This window comes from Oppia nitens, unplaced genomic scaffold (assembly GCF_028296485.1).
Source record: "Oppia nitens isolate AA-2021 unplaced genomic scaffold, nextdenovo-longstitch-racon4-pilon3 scaffold4_pilon_pilon_pilon, whole genome shotgun sequence".
In the NCBI taxonomy this organism is placed as follows: Eukaryota; Metazoa; Arthropoda; class Arachnida; order Sarcoptiformes; family Oppiidae; genus Oppia; species Oppia nitens.
In genome coordinates this window covers 1899655-1918327 of record NW_026533232.1, presented here as the reverse complement: position 1 = coordinate 1918327, position 18673 = coordinate 1899655, and the positions used below count along the sequence as shown (strand labels likewise).

At 23.3% G+C, this 18673-nt stretch overlaps 4 protein-coding genes across 4 annotated transcripts; all 4 read right to left on the bottom strand.

The window, feature by feature from the left end:
• Positions 1-479: 479 nt before the first annotated feature.
• On the bottom strand, positions 480-2756 carry LOC128960108 (farnesyl pyrophosphate synthase-like). Its single transcript, XM_054306180.1, has 5 exons — positions 2385-2756; positions 1884-2006; positions 1623-1779; positions 782-1015; positions 480-496 (listed from the first exon to the last, which is right to left on the bottom strand). Exons 1-5 carry the CDS (start codon positions 2715-2717, stop codon positions 480-482), a joined length of 864 nt encoding a protein of 287 aa, XP_054162155.1. The 5' UTR covers positions 2718-2756.
• A 1319-nt stretch (positions 2757-4075) lies between these two features.
• Positions 4076-6169, bottom strand: LOC128960107 (probable serine/threonine-protein kinase DDB_G0272282). The gene is made up of 2 exons (XM_054306179.1): positions 4894-6169; positions 4076-4611 (listed from the first exon to the last, which is right to left on the bottom strand). The coding sequence occupies exons 1-2, from the start codon at positions 6167-6169 to the stop codon at positions 4076-4078; spliced, it is 1812 nt and encodes a 603-aa protein (XP_054162154.1).
• Positions 6170-11886: 5717 nt separating this feature from the next.
• LOC128960106 (uncharacterized) lies at positions 11887-12952 on the bottom strand. Its single transcript, XM_054306178.1, has 4 exons — positions 12910-12952; positions 12691-12846; positions 12402-12626; positions 11887-12330 (listed from the first exon to the last, which is right to left on the bottom strand). The coding sequence occupies exons 1-4, from the start codon at positions 12950-12952 to the stop codon at positions 12017-12019; spliced, it is 738 nt and encodes a 245-aa protein (XP_054162153.1). The 3' UTR covers positions 11887-12016.
• Positions 12953-13788: 836 nt separating this feature from the next.
• On the bottom strand, positions 13789-17987 carry LOC128960105 (lysosome membrane protein 2-like). Its single transcript, XM_054306177.1, has 11 exons — positions 17855-17987; positions 17685-17736; positions 17477-17593; positions 17147-17261; positions 15653-16023; positions 15442-15585; positions 15079-15352; positions 14885-15010; positions 14616-14762; positions 14088-14545; positions 13789-13975 (listed from the first exon to the last, which is right to left on the bottom strand). Exons 1-11 carry the CDS (start codon positions 17985-17987, stop codon positions 13789-13791), a joined length of 2124 nt encoding a protein of 707 aa, XP_054162152.1.
• Positions 17988-18673: the final 686 nt, after the last annotated feature.

Sequence of the window (18673 nt, the reverse complement as noted above, 5' to 3'; positions counted from 1 at the left end):
TAAAAACAATTTTTAATAAAAAAAATTGTTTTAAAAATTAAAAAAGAGATAATTTTATACTAAATTGTTAGATAAACAATAACTTGTATGTATTGTTTATTATAAACATTAAAATAAATGATCTAAATTTCAATTAATTTAATTAAAAGAAAATAATAGTATTTATTATATATTAATAGAAGATTATTAAAAATTTCTCGCATATTAAATAAGTAATATTATAAATTATATTTTATCATTTTAATTTAAATATACATTTTTAAAACAAATATTAACTAAAATGTGTGCTTTTAATTATCTTAAGGTTTATCTTATTTAATGTTTTCGTTTATAAATTGTTGATAAAATAAATTTTAAAATATCAAGTAAATTTTAATGCTAAATAAAATTATTTATTATTATTATAATATACATATGTATAGTAAATGTATAAGTATACATAAAAAATTAATGTTTTAAATATATGAAATTTTTATTTTTTACATATAATGAAAAGCTTAATCACATGATTCAAAAAAATTAGAAAACATATTGTAATATAAATTTATATATTGATATATTGTTTAAATATTTTATATTATATAATTAAAACATTATTAATGTTTTCGTTTATAAATTATTGATAAAATAAACTTAAAAATATCAACATTTATATCCAGATTTTCAATTTCCTTTAACAATGAATTATAAATCATATCTTCGTAACGCTTATACACATCAATGATATTCAACTCATTGTAGACATCCTTACAACGATTGACACTATTGTTACAATTAATACCATAATTGGCCATCAATTGATCCAATTGTTGTTTATTACATAATTCCAGTGCTGTCACTATAAGCCAACAGCATTTGCCATCGGCTATATCAGTGCCTATTTTGCCGGTGACTACAGGATCGCCAAAACAGTCTATAAAGTCGTCCTGTATTTGAAACAAATATCCAATCTTAAGCAACAATTGTTCAGTTTGTTGATGAACTGTTTGATCAGTCATGTCCATCATATACATCCCTGTTTATATTTTTTTTAAAAACATATAAAGTTAGAGATGGGCAAATAGAAAGTTTCTAGAAAATTTCTCATGAATAAATTTCTATAGAAATGTAACTTTATTGTTATACTATGGGATCCCCATATTTAAAGCTATTGTAATAATGTACTATATTAATGAGACTATACATATAATATTATACTATCATATATACTGTAGTACACTACTAAATAGGATACCTATATATAAAATAATTATAATTATTTAATAATAATCAATTTTGTAAAATTTGACTCAACATTTTATTATATATATCATAGTTTAATATAATTAAATTAATTAATTATTTACTTTAATTAATTAATTAAAATACTATTTATAATTTTTAGTTATTTCTTGTAAAAACAATGTATTGTTACACAAGATAACAAATATCGAGAAAAAACAAAATTAACCATGGGGATCCCATAGATAGAAATTTATTTTAGAAACTTTCTAGAAATTTCTCTATTATTTTATAAATTTCTCTTTTTTTGCCAATACTATATACAGTAGTATTATATTGAATTAATGTAATTTTTTTAACTGAATTTTAAACCAGTATATACTGTATATGAATACATTTACCTAATCTAACCGGCAAAACAAATGTATAATAGGATGTCTTAAATTTGACAATTGTTTCATAACGTGATTTTGTGAACAAATGAAACTGTGGTCTTAACATATTTGGCGGTTTGGATAACATATCCATACACTGACCATAAGTCGATTGTCTCATTATCTATATATTTATATTAAATATAAATAAAAACCATATAATAAATCAAGTTATTTATATTTATAAATTAGGTATTGCTGACACTATATTGATATTTGTACGGTTACCTCATGAAATAAGTCTATAATCTGCGTATAATATGATTTAGTGCCAAAATATAACTTGATTATATACATACACCCATTCATCAATATTTTGGTGTCATTCAACACTTGAGCTCCGGTAGAATCCTTAAATGGTTTAACAAATAATTTATAGTCAATCAGAAACAAACAACTGGTCAATGAAGTAAAATATTATTCATATATATATATATTATTATATCTAAATTATACTATAAACTTAAATATACTACATTAGTAAAATTATTAAATTATTAACTTAAATAGATATACTAAAATATAAAAAATTTCATAAAAATATCTTAATCTATAACTTAAAAAAAATTATAAATATACTTCAATAGATTTATATTTTAAATAGTTTTAAAACAGTAAATTTGTTAAATATATCTTTAATAAAAAATCTTTATTTAGTAATAAAAAACGTATATTTTTATTGTTTGTTTTTTATATAAGGGACTGACTGATCATATTTTGAATAAATACCTGTCTATACCAACATAGATTCCCTCTTCTAGTTATTGATTTGTCCATATAGTCATCATACATAAGCGCAGATGTATGCAATATTTCAAGTACGGCCCCCATAATCATTGACAACTCTATCTCTTTGTCGGTAACCGTACGGTTCATATACTGTGCCATCAATTTGAACGACTTGTTCACAAACAATGCCCGATTGCCCTTACCTTTAGGTACATTATATGCTAATATCCTCTCAAACCGTTGCTTTACGAAAGACAACTCATCATCGCTGCCTATGTCTCGACCTATGGCCTCAATAATGATGTCATAGATAGAAGATAATGGGTTTGTCATCACTAAGATATGACACACAATTTATTATCAATGTATAATAGCCTGTTTTGCACTGGTATCTAATATATATATATATATATACTATAAAGAATATTATTTGATTATTTATTATATAAAATATTTGATAATTAAGTAAATTTTTAATAAAAAGTTTGGTAATAATGTATTAAAAATAGAATTTAGTTTTACAATAATATATATACAAAATAATAAAAAAAATAATAAAAAAAATAAATAAATAAATCAAAGTATGTTATAAACATAATTATTATAAAATGAAAATTTATAATTATTTGTCACACATGTTACATAATTAAAATTTTAATTACGTTAAAAAACATATTGTAATATAAAAAAAATATATTGTATGATAAAATATTTCATAAATAGACAATTTTAATGTTTTCCTAACTATAAATTGTTGATAAAATAAACTCAAAAAATATCAACATTTATATCCAGATTTTCAATTTGATTTAACAATGAATTATAAATCATATCTTCGTAACGCTTATATACATCAATGAGATTCAACTCATTGTAGACATCCTTAAAACGATTGACACTATTGTTACAATTGATACCATAATTTGTCATCAATTGATCCAATTGTTGTTTATTACATAAGTCCAGTGCTGTTGCATTTGTATTTGCAATCGGCTATATCAGTGTCCAATAATATGCTACTAAAATATGTACAAATTTGGTTAACTCATAATTGAATTTTTAAAAAATTAAATATATTTTCACATATTTTATTAAATATATATTAAATAATTGATAATTATCAAATATATTATTTAAGTACTTGAAAGTGCTTTAATTTGTAATTACTTCATATTTATAGTCAAACATATGCACAGTTTCATTACATTTTATTAATGTTTTATAATTAAAATTTGATAAAATATTCTAAAATAACTTATAATACATAAATTATGTATAAATATTACCGTAATATAAAGTGTAATAATTTTATAAATTTTTAAAATGTTAGTTATAACAAAATTAATTTTATAACAAAATATATTTATTTATAGAAATATTATCTTTAAATTGTATTAAATATTTTCAAAATATTAATATATTTAATATTGTTTTTCATTTTATATTTTATTTAGTAGATATTTATGATTTTAACAATAATTAAAACAATAGTTTGTCATTCATAACTAATATTAGTATATATACAGTACATTATTAATAGACTATGAAAATAAACCTATAAGTAGTCTCTCTCTCTCTCTCTTTCTCTCTCTCTCTCTCTCTCTTTCTCTCTCTCTCTTCAATGGATTTAGTCTTAAGCATACAATTGTTAATTTACTTAATAACATAAATCTCAATTTGTCTGTTGAATCCTATTTAGGAAACAGTATATTACGTAAAAAATCTCTGATGCGATGCACCATTGGTTTTGCTATTGAAGGTATATTATAAATAATAGGCGACTCTTCAACAGAGGCTTCTCCGTGTGAATCCAACATTTGTGTTTCATATAAAGCCGACGGCGCCGACAGCATACGGATGCTGTGGTGCGGACTGTTGACAAAACCGTACTTTGCATTACGCGGACGGCTAAGCATATTACCACTCAATATGGTTGTCATGTGATGGTCGGGCAATAGATTACCTTTGAACTCGTCATCAATGTCTTCGTGATTATGTTTTCCATAACTTTTAATATTGCCGTTCAGTTGAGTCTTCAGATGATTTTCTTTTTCATTTTCAATGGTTTGGTCGGCCAATGGGTCCACAATTTGTGGTTTCAATTGAGAGGATTCCCATCCATAGGTTCGGCCGACCATTGGTTTGGGTCCTAACATAGGCCTCCAATCGAATCCAGATTCCATTTTAAGACTATATTTTTGTTGTCTATATTTAGGTCGTTCCGCACCTAAAGATAATGAAGACTTACCATTGTTTTTGATATCATTATAATTATTTTTATTACGATTATTATTATTATTAGAAAGTTTTATAATAGTATTATTAGTATTGTCATTATTATTATCATTAATATTATCAATAATAATCTTATCATTATTATTGCCATCATCATAGGTAACATTTATGGCATTATTATTATTAGTATTATTATTATCAGAATTATTGTTTTCAATATAAGATTTCATTTTGTGTTTTTTGTTGGGACTTAAGCCAAACGTTTGTTGCAAACTTTCTACTGTAGGTCCTATCGAGTGAAACTCCATGAGTGATAGATTATTGGTATTATTATTATCATTATTTTGAGACGACTTTCCATAGAGTTTGTCGGCCATTGTATTGAACTCTTCGTGTGTATTATTATAGAAATCTTGCAAATAGTGAACAACTTTTAACTCGGAAGCAGTTTTCAGTAAATTATTATTATTATTATTATCTCTATCACCAGTAGTAGACATCATCATACTATTATCATTACCATCAGTGAGATTGTCATTATTATTATTATTATAGATAAGACTTTTCGGTGATTTCTGTAGACCACCAGTCAGTTGAAAATTGTTATACTTAACGACCAATGATTTTTGTGGATCCAGTTCTAAATCATCGTTAGGTTCGGCAGTTATGATGGGTGTTTCGCCCTCATATGTAGGATAGTAATCATTAACAACAGAACCTGACCCATGCTGTCCATAAACGGTTTCGGTAGGTATGGACAGATGCTTAATACGACCACTTTTTGTTATATAATCTGGTAGTTTACTATAGTTTGATTGGACAAACAAATCAGTGTTGGATTTTTGTCGGTCGTCTAAGTTTACAATGTTTTTCAATGTGTTTGACGACATACTCATCTCATCGCCACTAATAGGATTGTCAGCCATAGGATGAGCAGCCATTGATTCAGATCCCATTCCCGTATCAATTGATTTAGTATTAGTATAGTCATCATACGGAGCAACAATACCGGAGTCGGTGTGTCTAACACTCTCCAAGTGTGTGATGAATCTTAACGGTTCGTTGAATGTATAGCCAAAATCATTCATCCCTTTATGTCGACTATAAGCTGTCGATGATGATGATGACGGATACCGGTGCCGATTGACACTACCGGCCATCTGGTAGTTATCTAATAATGAAGATGACCTGTTGCTACGATGATAGGTGGGTGCCGTCTCAATAGTGATTGTAGGAAACAGTTGGGAAAACAATTGTGACATTTGTTTGACTTTTGGCACTTCCAGATTCAATGGCTTCAGTATATTGTTGAGCACACCCTTAAACTGGTCGCTAACAGATGAGCCGCGTCTCTGGACTGGCGGACTATCTGATGGTGTTGTCAATGTCGATGATAGCTGTATGTATGGTACGGACATATTTTGTTTATCATCGGAATCACTGGTATTAGCTGTTTGTGCGATCACAAAGTGATGGACAAATATTACAGCAATGATTAGTAAAGTTTTTGTATTGAATTGAATTTTATAAAACTTTTCTAATGAGAACATCATTAAAATTTTATGATACTTTTTATATTTACATTACTCGTACATAATATTAATAGTATTTAAATACATAATATTGTTAGAAAAAGTTTAATAAACTTTCAAAATTATCATTTTATTATCATTTTATTTATTTAACTCAATTGAAATAATAATTTTTTTTGTAATAGTTTTTTCGCTGACAATTGACACTGAAATATTTTTTATTTTTTGTAACAAAATGTTTACAAATACACTGTATATAAAAGTCAACAACAAATACTTAAATACATTATATATTTATTCAAGTAAACTATTTGTTGTTTGTTTTGTTTTATTTCTCATACATTTAAACTAATATTTTTAAAACAAAAAAAAACAATAATATTGTTAATTCATTGAAAAATCGTTTCACAATTTTGTTTTATTTTCACACAACACATCACTTAGATATAAATATATTGAAGTATTAATATACTTATATATAAATCAACTTAATTTAAAAAAAAGTCTTATTATAGTAAAACAATTAAAATTTTGTATTATTTTAGTACAACTACTGTACATTTGGAAATAAAACTATATAAAAAAATATTATTATTGTAATTAATATCATCCGATAGGAGAAAAATTTTTTTTTTTTGAGAAAAAACAAAACAAATTAAATGCCTTTAAATGATAAAAACATATAAAATAAATTTGATTATTATTTTTTTATTATTATACTATAGTTTGATATCGTTTCTCACACTTACTTAAAACAGTGACATTAGTTTTAAGAGTTTTAGAGAAAGAGTAGAGCACTGGATGTTAATTCTAATACTGGGATACATGTGCTCTAAAAACACAGTTTTTAAATGTCTTACTCTTCAATCTGTCAATAGGGTTGTCATTATAGTCATAGATAGATAGAGTTAGTCAATGAGTGTGTGTGTGTGAGTGAGAGAGAGAGAGAGAGAGAGAGAGAGAGAGAGAGAAAAAGAAAGAGAGAGATGTAATAAAACTTTTGAAAATAAATAAATTTGTTGTCAACTAAATAACAATTTTTAACAACAATCAATAAACAGTATATTATTGTTATTACTATTATTATTAGATTAAATTATATATTTTTTGACATTGACTTTCATATGTGATGGTAGATATAGATAAAAATTTTAAATGATTTTAAGTAACATTTGTTTAACATTTGGTAAACCATTAGACAAGTTTATCTAAATAATTAAATATTTAAACATTATTTATCAAAAAACAATTTTTAAAGTATTGATATAAGTATAAAATATTAGTAATTTTTTCATCAGGTTAATTTTTAAATATTTATTATAATTTACTATAATCCTAATACTGGTATAAAAAACAAATAAATTATATTTTTCAGTAAAAAGTATTAATATTAAGAATTTATTTTTAAATAAAACATAAAAACTAAACTATTTAAAAAAACTATTTGTAAAATATCTAATATTATTTAACAAACTAAATTTAAAAATCAATAATAAGTTATTAATTTGTTTATATATATATGAATAACTATTAATTATTAACATAGTTTGATATTTTTACAAACAAACAAAATTTACTTATCATTAATAAATAATTTACTCACTGTTATACAAACCCATTTAATATTTATTAACTTTAACAAGAAATAAGTATTTAATTATCTAAAATAATTAAATTTTTTCTCCTTAAAATAGTCAAAATAACATATTAATTATACGAAAATTTAAAAAAAGCATTTAATTATTAATACAATGAAGAAAATATTGGTATTCAGTTATTATGACAATTGACTGATAGATTGATTGAGTGATTTCATGCAATAATTGTAAAAATTTGTAATTTTGTATAATTTATAATAATAGTATATAATTTATAAATTAATATCAATTGATTGTTTTTATTTTAAAAATTAACAAAAACTTATTATTAGTATTTAGATGTTTTAGTAAATTGTTTGTAAATAATATAATATATTTACGTTTAGTATTGTATTTTCTATGGTTTTGAATAATGTCTAATTGTCGGTGAATTTGTTTGATAATTTTAGCACAAAATTTACATAAAATTCATAAAATATTCACCATTTATGTGACATTAATTTCATAATAACATGTTTTGATAATTTGAAAATTTCGTGCTTTACTTTAAAAATTTTAATAATTTATTTTCCATTTAAATGTTGTTGTCTTCAAATATTTTTGTTTTTAAATAATAATTATTATTACTACTACTTATTGTTATTTATTTTTTTTTCTCTCAATTGCTTACTATCACTCTCTGAGTTAATGAGTAAATTTCATATAATAAATATATTTATTATGAATAAGAATATCATACATAAGTGAAAATAATTTTACTCATAATATTTAATTTTTTTCACTAAAATTTTTTTTAATAATAAAATTTAACAAAAAATACATGTATACTAATTTATTTTACAAATTATTTTATAAAATAATTATTATCTAGCGATAGACTATAGTATTGTAACAATTAAAATACTGTATATTATCTATTTTTATTTTAATGACATTCAACCCATTATTAATTTAATTTTTTAAATTTATGTTTAATTATAGATTATTTATTATTTCAAAAGTAAACAAAAGTTTATTTTTAATATCTAATTCTCAACACAATAAATAAATTTTAAGTGACATATAAAAATAACTTAATAATTATTATATTAAGTATTAATTAATCATTAATTTGGATCATTATAATAAAGAAAATTTAATTAAGTTATATTTAATTTGATTTTTAGCTGTCAACTATTGATAGTGCTGTCGATATTATTTATATAATAATTATAATTTATTGAACAAATTTAATTATGATTTTAATTTTAGCAATTGTTAGTTAGTAATTAATTAGACATATACCGTATATAATGACATTATTAAGATCATCAATTGTGTTAGTGAATGCTATATATATATATATTTTTTTTTTGAAATAAAATTTTATATCTAATGATAATATTCAAAGATCAATATATAATTTTTATACTTTAGTAATAATATGAGAAAAATAAATATTTTTTTGCAATTCATTCAAACAAAAAAAAACATGTATCAAATTTGAAAATAATTTTAAATGATAAAATTAAAATTAAATATATTTTTATTATATTAGAAAACTTATAGTTTTGATGAGACAAAGTATGATATGACTGGGATTTATCAATAAGTTTGAGTGTATTATGGGATCAAATTTTAAAATGATAAAATAACTGTTCATTAACAATAGACTAAGCAATTAAATAAGTTTTAAACTGAAACTAATGACACTTTTGCTCTACAAAAAAATAAATAAAAACAATTGGACGGTATGTATGAGGGATACGACACATTGATTATAGTTTATGTGATGTTTGACAGACACCACAAAAATACTGATCAATCAATAAATTGTAAATCATATGATATAATTTATATTATTATTATTTCTATTATTCTAGTTGTAAAAGATACTATAATCCTAAAAATTTATTATTATTATCATTATTAGTATATAAATATATGTTATATAAGTTTCTCACACCAACATTATCTTTACTTATATTTATGACTTTTTTTTGTTTGACAATTATTATTTTTTGTCACAAACTATCATTTTGTGTAATTATTAGATACACTAACATAAAAATACATAATTAAAGAGAGAGAGAGAGAGAGAGAGAGAGAGAGAGAGAGAAGAGAGAGAGAGATTGGTTTACTAATACTATAATAAACAAAACAATACAACAGTATATTAATATCAATTTTTAAAAACTTTAATTGCTAATTATTTATAATATGATACATGATATAAGTTAAAAATATCTAAATACAAATATTAATAGATTTTTATATAGTTTATAAAATTTCTGATTTTTAAAACAATATACTATAAAATAATATAACATATTTTTATAAATACAATATATATATATATATATTATATATACACAAAATGTAGACATAATATATATTGATATTTAAAATAATGAATATTAACATAATCTTAATTTAAAGTTTAGTCATCTATAAAATAATAGATTAACAGTGAAATAGTTATATTATAATAATAGTAAACTATAAAAATATAGATTAATCACTGAAGTGGATAATAATGCTAATAAAATAAAATAAAAATAATTATCACATTATACAAACGTTTAATTATTAAAATGTATGCTTAAAAACAATAATCAAATGTAATCTTAAAAATAGTTTTTATTATTATTAATTTGTATTTATTTTGTGAAATTAAAATAAATGTGTTATAAGTTTAATATAGAGACATTGCTGAAATAAATACTTAATTAAATAAATATTTTTAAAAATTAATTCATAAGTTAATTAAAATGTATTATGTATTGAATATAATTATAAGTTTAATAGATATAAATTAATAAAAAAAAGTGTTTAAACTTCAAAATAATTTTCTAAAAATTAAATATAAATATAATATAAATATTAATTATTTTATATTCACTGAAAACATTGAATAGTGAAAATGATATTTAATAGCAAATACTGTATAATTGAGTGAACACACAATATAGCAAAAGTTGATCCATATATTTTTAATATCCATAGATTATATATATATATAAATACTGAAAAAATTATTATTATTATTAAAATTATTTTGCCAAATATTTAGATGTTTTAGAAAAATGATTTCAAATGATATCTGTAAAAATTATTTTGATAAAATAAAATTTTACATTTAATTTTTGGGTTAAATACTAAAATTTAATACTAAATAATACATACCTTTTAGTGAATAAATTCAACTATTAATTATTACTATTATTATTATTATATTCATCAGTGATGTTGTTGTGTATTGTTGTTGACTATTAGCTATTGACACCATCGATGACACGAGTCTTCTTCAAGTTGAGCCCTTTTGGTTGCCATCGGTTTAATTTAATGAAAAACAAGTAAGCAATGAATGCAATTATCATTATCATAATCAATGCGCGCATAGTTAACAACAAAAAAATAACAATAATTTTTGTCAACTATTTTTTTTTAATAAATAAATATATGATATGCACTAAATGATTAACTGTTTTGAATAAATAGATAAACACTTAGATGTACATCAAATTGTTAGTTTAATAAAAATATTGCAAATTAATTAGTTGGCTTATATTATAAAATGTAAATACAAGATATATATATCTTTTTATGAAAGTAAACAGAGATTGAAAATCAATAATCACTAATAAAATTATATTTCATTAATTTTTTTTATTTTACTATTATTGATATTAATATCTATATTTATATAAAATATTTTCTTATATTTTCTTGCAATTTAGACACACAAAAAACATAAGTTTAGTTTTGTCTACTTATTATTTATTATGAATCCATGGAGATATTGAACGATATATATTTAATATAACTTATAATTTATAAAGTTTACAAAATTTAATGTAAAATAATTATATATTTATTGCATGTCTAATCATAATTAAAATATAAGAAAATAAGTATTTTTTAAGTTTCATTATAAAAAAAAATATTTATTTTGAATATATAGCATATTATTTTTCATTTCAATTAAACATACAGTAAAATAAAATTTGATGAGTTTATTTATAATAATAAAAATTTATTAAATAAATGATAAAATCATTATAAATATATATTTCATTAATCTATACTGTTTACAATTATTTTTACTAATCTAAACTACAATATAACTTATATATAACATTATAATAATTTTAATTTCAATTATTATATTAATTTAATTTTTTATTTGATATGTTTATTTTAATAGCAAAAGCTTGTCTTAGTTAATAATTTATAAATTGATAATTTTGTCTTTATTATTATTATTTTTATTATTATAAACTTGATTTTATTTTTTAAGCACATGTCCCACAAAGTGCTGTCCAGTAGATGCTCTCTGAGTAGCCAACACTTCCGGTGCCACAATACCAGGCCTATAATAATTGTTTCCTGGATTTTGTACGGTTTCGCAGGCAATGGCATAGTCGCCAAACGGTGCTTTAAAGGAAATATCTGATCTCAACACTGGTATATACTGTAGACCCGGTTCCTGAGCGCAACCCTTTTGAAAGTCTGATTCGGCAAACATCTTGACTTTGGTAACGGTAGCGTTGATCAGATCACCGTCGGCTACAATACCTTCGTGTATCTCATAGTGATATCCTGTTTGTTAATAGTTTAATAAACAGTAGTAATAACTGTTTGTTTGCTGTTAACATTTCAAATATACATACCATTCCTCACGACATTAGTAATGGTAAAGTTGACAATCGGAGTCAACACACCGAGCCTATCGCCCAGCGTTAAGCTCAACGTTTCTCTGGCTAACGGATTACTTGTATAGTAGTTTAGGCAACTCATGTTCAAGAAAAATAGCTCATCCCTGCCGACAGTTACCACATTTAGCTTACCAGTGCTCTGGCATTTGTCATAGTTTTCAATGTTGTGTATTTCAGTAGCTTTTTTTAAACAAAAGGTTAATTAGCCTTATTTTTTTGGTAATCACTTATTTCTATGGCTTACTTCTGGTTAGTGTTAGCTTAAGATCGACGGGACTGAGCAAAACACCGGCGCTTTGACCATAGTTTAGTGTATCGATCTGTAAGGGAGTCAAATGTTGTTGGTATTGAGCACCGGTATTAAGTGATCCATAATTATCGATACTGGGATTACCAGAGCCTTATAAATAAAAAATAATTATTAATTATTATTATTATAATAACATTACTACAATTCACTTACACACATATATTAGTGAAATAAAAATAACATTTATAAAATTCATGATTTAATATAGATGTAATAATTATAATATTTTTTTAAACAAAAAAACTTAAATAATTTATTATTAATAATAATACTTAATACTAAAAATCAGTAGAAGAAAACAATATTTTTGAATATACAATTTTTATGCAAAATTTATTTTACTCAAAATAATTTGATCTGAAAATATTGAAAATAATTATATTGAATGTATGAATACAATCTAATAGTATATCGAGTGAACTAATTTACATGAAAACCTGACTGTCCCTCCTAAGTGTCTAATTCAATGATAAGCTTTAAATTATTATTATTTTTTATTATTATTTTATGTGATATTAATAAATAGATACCTGTATTATTATAAAATAATTAATACTTTCACTTAACCACAAACACAGAAAACTTGATATTGTTTTTATTGTTTAATTTTGACCCAATTTATACGATCCACTATTGGATAACAATTTATTTTTATTCAAATAAACTTTTGTTTTTTTTATAAAAAAAATTTTAGTAAAACTTTTAACATAATTTTTTCAATAAAAAAACTAAAAATCTTAATTTATAATAATTATATTGATATTATACATTTATAAAATTTTAGAGTCAAATGCAGTAAATTATATTACAAAAAAATTAATTTAAATAGATTTCAATACACTGATATATTTGACTTTATATTAATTTATCTATAATAACAAACAAAAATTTAATAATAATAATAATACCTAAATTATTAATAAATTAGCTAATCTTAAAAAATTATAATAATTAATAATAATTTATAAAAATAATTTAATGTATTTATATATTTTTTATATTATATTTTTTGATAAATTATTTATATCCCTATTAACGTCCTATCACTTCATTGCCGTACGGTTTGCGTTGCATAATAACAGTGGTATGTATCTCCTCGTCCTCTACGGGCGGTAATGTTAGTTCACTCCGTGACGTGTGGCCAGACTGTTGTTGTTCCCCGTGATGGGAAACATTACTTTTTTGACTGTCCGCCGATATTTTGCGTTTATTTTGAGTACTGATTACACAAAAAAAAGTCAATTATAACAAAAAAATGTTATTTAAGCTGCTGTTTTGTTTTTGTATTTTTTTAAATATACTATAATAAAAAGTTATATAACAAAAATTACTTGTTTATTATGTAGTCAGGGATGTCATTGATAGGTATATCCATATCAATATCGACTGTCTTGACTAGAGTATGCACTTCCCGATTGATTTGTACTAATTCCGGATATATACGCTCTTTATGGCCGTCGGAATAGGTGGCCAGTACTGAGTTGTCTATAAACAACTGACCGGCCAGTGTTTGCATATCTGCCTCTACATCGGGTGAATGGATGGTCAAATGGGCAGCTGTGTTGTTGGTGTTGATGGAAACAGGAGTTTGACTCATTTGATCGGACAGTTCGCTAACATTTAGTTCTTTGAAATCATCCATACTTTGGAAACTTCTAAGCGATTTGTTGTCAATATTATTATTATCACTTGAATTGCCAATCGTGTTGTTTTTGTTGTCTTTGTCTGGAGTGGTGATGATATTAATAGTGGGATTGTTATAATCATTAACAGGTTTGACATTAATTTTCTATAAAATAAATAGAAATTTAATTAAATTAAAAAATAATAATAATAATTATAAATACAATTGACTTTACTTTCTTGCGTTTATATTTCATAAACCCGGCCATTAGGCTCATACCTAATCCCATCATTATTGCCATAATAGATGCAGTGTGTGCTCCGTTTATTGTATAGGAACCGACCTTAACAAAAGTGAATAGCCAACCATTTAGTTGGGCACCCTATGTTAATTATTTAATTAAAAAATGTTAGTTTATTTTTGTATTCCTGAGCTGAATATGTGATTTCTTATATACATATATTTTTTTCTATATTTCTTATATGTTTTCTTTTTCTTATATACCTCATCGATCCATAAATAAGGTAAAAGTGTTGGCTTAAAGTCACTTAATCCGGGAACAAATGTAAATGGCTTCAGTTTAAGATTTATCTGAAACCTACCGCTACCTTCAAGTGTTGTGCCCAATGTCTATGTATTAATTAGAGGTTAGTAGTAGTAGTACAGTAAAAGTTAATTAATTTTATATTTATACATACCGGTTCAATATTGAAATATCCTTTATGTTTGTCCCGATCGGGTCTGAGTCCATGTACGGCCGTCAGAAAACGTTCGGCGTTCAGAAAATGTGGGAAAGTCATGGCAAACGGTATGCCCGACAAACAGTGTGACATGTCGTACATTCCGTGACATTTGTAAGGGTCGGTACCCTTTGGACAGAAACACCAGTTATCCTTTTGATAGTCGGGTCCGTCGAATATATTATCGGGAAACTCGTAACGATATGTGGAAATACCGTCCACTGATGAGTCGCTGAAAATTTGTTATAATATTATGTTAACAATATGTTAGGTCATCCCAATTGTATGTATATATACTGTATATAGAAATATAATACTTACCCGACATAATCAATACGGAATGACCTGCAAGCGTGCAAATTAAACAAATACAATGGATGGGTATTGTCGAGGAAAGTGCCAAAAAATGAACCGTCACTTCCATTGATGGCATCGCATGTCGAGTGTCTATAAATTCCTAAACGACTGATTTATATTATAAATTATTTTTATTATTTATTTAATCTAAACATTGATGTCTATATCTACAAACCTACTGTCCTTATATGAGGCAAACTTATTAAACTGATTGGCTTGAGTTTCACCAGTAAACTGTTCAAACGGTCCAAAACGTGTATTGTTGCGCATACTAAGAAACCCGTACCTATTATTTTTGAGCTTATACATTGATATACCATATTCGGGAATCGGTAGACCCATCAGTCGCAACGGTTTGGCCACAATGTCAATGGTATCCAATACGGCCAAATGTCTGCCATTAATTACTTCGCCAACCATACGGGTCTCGATAAGCCGTTCCCTATGAGTGGCCAACAATGCATTGACAACATTATTAACTATGGGAGTCACTACAGCTGTCAATGGGAACTTTTCAACCGCTGAATCTATTATCGAAAATATCAACTGTAAATACAGTAATATATTATTATTTTTATAAATAAAAAGTTATTTATAATATAAAATGTGCCTGTTCATATTAAAATTTATTAGAAAATAATAATGTTAATCATGATATTATAATTTAATTTTTTTTAAAACTTATACAGTTAATTATTATTAAACTTATTTAGTATTTTATTTTTTAAGTTATTAAATTTACACACACATATATATATATATATATATAGAAAAGCTTAATATTAATTATAAAATTATACTATATATTAAATTATATATTAATATATATATAAATATTAATATATATATTATAAAAAGGAATTTATAAATAACAACAAAAAATAGTATAAAATATATTACAATTTATTTTAATAGCTTTATAAATATATTAATATATATTTTTAAGGTACATAAGACTAAACTATCTGTACTATTCAAAGATGACTCATAAATATCTTATTTTATATTTTATGAAATAATTCATAATAATTACAGGTATGAAATATATTTAAATATATATTTAGTACAGTATAAATTACTTATATAATATAAATGTGTGTATGTGTTGTGATAATTATTTTCAATGTCAAATCTTATGCAAAGTAAGCATAAGAAATAAATCACTACAACATTAAATACATATAAATTTAATGTATATAAAAGTTGTATACAATATATCAGTACAAATTTGCACAAATTTAAGATATTAAATATAGTATTACTGTATACCGTATGACACATAATGATAAACTCAAATATCAATCATATACTGTCAGATGATATTTTATAATAATTTATAGTATACTAGTGTTTATTAAAATTTAAATATTATAAATTGTGTAAATACTTTAAAAATTTAAATGATTAAATATAATTTTTATATTAATTTCATTTGATTATCGAGAAATGTGTAACTGTCTAATACAATGTAACTCTAGTGTAAATTATCAATGAAATATTTTTAAAAAAAATTGCAATTATGTTATACTCTAATCAATTATTATCTAATCAATTCAATAGATAATATCAATAAATCAATTGTCATTAAAAAAAATATAATTATAAATTTATTTAATTATATAATAAATGTTAGTTTAATAATAAAAACTTTTTTTTAAAAAAAACCTACTAGTAGTGGTACATTGACCATGGTCACTTTATCAGTGAGTCTACCATTGCTGAGTTCAGGGTCAAATACAAATTTTAATGTTTCGTAATATTTTACACGATTATTGTCTTTAGACCTAATAATTTAATTTTGCAAAAATATAATAATAAAATTGTTGTTATGATTTTTTTCTCATTTAATTACAAAAAATATAAATAAATTAAAAAAATATTTATACATACCATTCAACAATATCTCTTATTTTATACTGTCTGTTAGAATTGAAAAAATATATTTAGAAAGAGAGAGAGAGAGAGAGAGAGAGAGAGAGTTTTATCAATAATAAAATACTTGTAAACATAAGGACCCAACTCTTTAACTACGGGAACGGCTCCTTTGCTAAACTGATCCGGGTTTTGGATATCAAATAAATAGACTTTTGTGGTCAATGGGATCGGCAATTCACGCCTTTGTTTTTTTTGAAAATAAAATAATTAGTAATTTTACAATATTTTTTCAATATCTATTTTTTAATAACATAATACACAATAATACATACCATTTGTCAAATATATACTTGCCTTCTGTGAGCTTAAAATTATTATCCAATCCTTATGAAACAGATATTATTATTAGTATTAGTTTTTGTGATAATTAAAAATAAAAAAATTAAAGAAAATAATTAGAAGTATAATTAAATTTATTTAACAACAAATTATATACACTAACCAATACCCAACATCACCGGAAACACTAGAATTAATAGGGCACCTATAGCTACCAGTGCCAGTCCAATGAATAGACCAAACTCTGCACTTTTATTTTTGGCAAACTTTGAAACTTTGCCGATAAACTGTTCCATTCTTTTCAATCGTCTAATGGTTTTATACAAGTTTTTCAGTTCACACCACAAACTTAGTATTGTTACACTCATTTAGTTATCAGTTTATAGCACTGGTATTATTATTATTACAGATCATCGTAGAGTATCGTATTATTTAGAAAAATACGATATCAAACAATAGTAGTAATTTATAGATAATTATATATATTTTTGTATTTTTAAAAACATTGTGTGTATAATAAAATATAAGCAATACAATTCTGGGAATTGCTTATATAAGTCATAAAATAATAATAATAATAATAAGTATATATATATAAACTTAATATTTAGTATATGTAGTGAATATTATATATATATATTTGTCTGACTATTTATTTTTTTTAAAAAACAGTAATTTATTTTATATAAAATGAATGTCAAGTTCAGTACAATTTGCATTTTTTATATACTTAAGAATATTGATATAAAAATATATTATTGAAAACTTAAACTACTGTATATATTATATATAGTACAGTATAGAAAAAATTTATATTAAAACATGTACTGTTTCTTTAATATGATTATCAATAATATTAATGAAGTAAATAGTGGTACTGTATGTTCAAATCATCTGATTTGCTAAGATATGACGTGACTTTTGAGTATTATTTTTTTTAATAATTTTTTTTTTTTGTATATCTCATAACTTTTACAGTAAT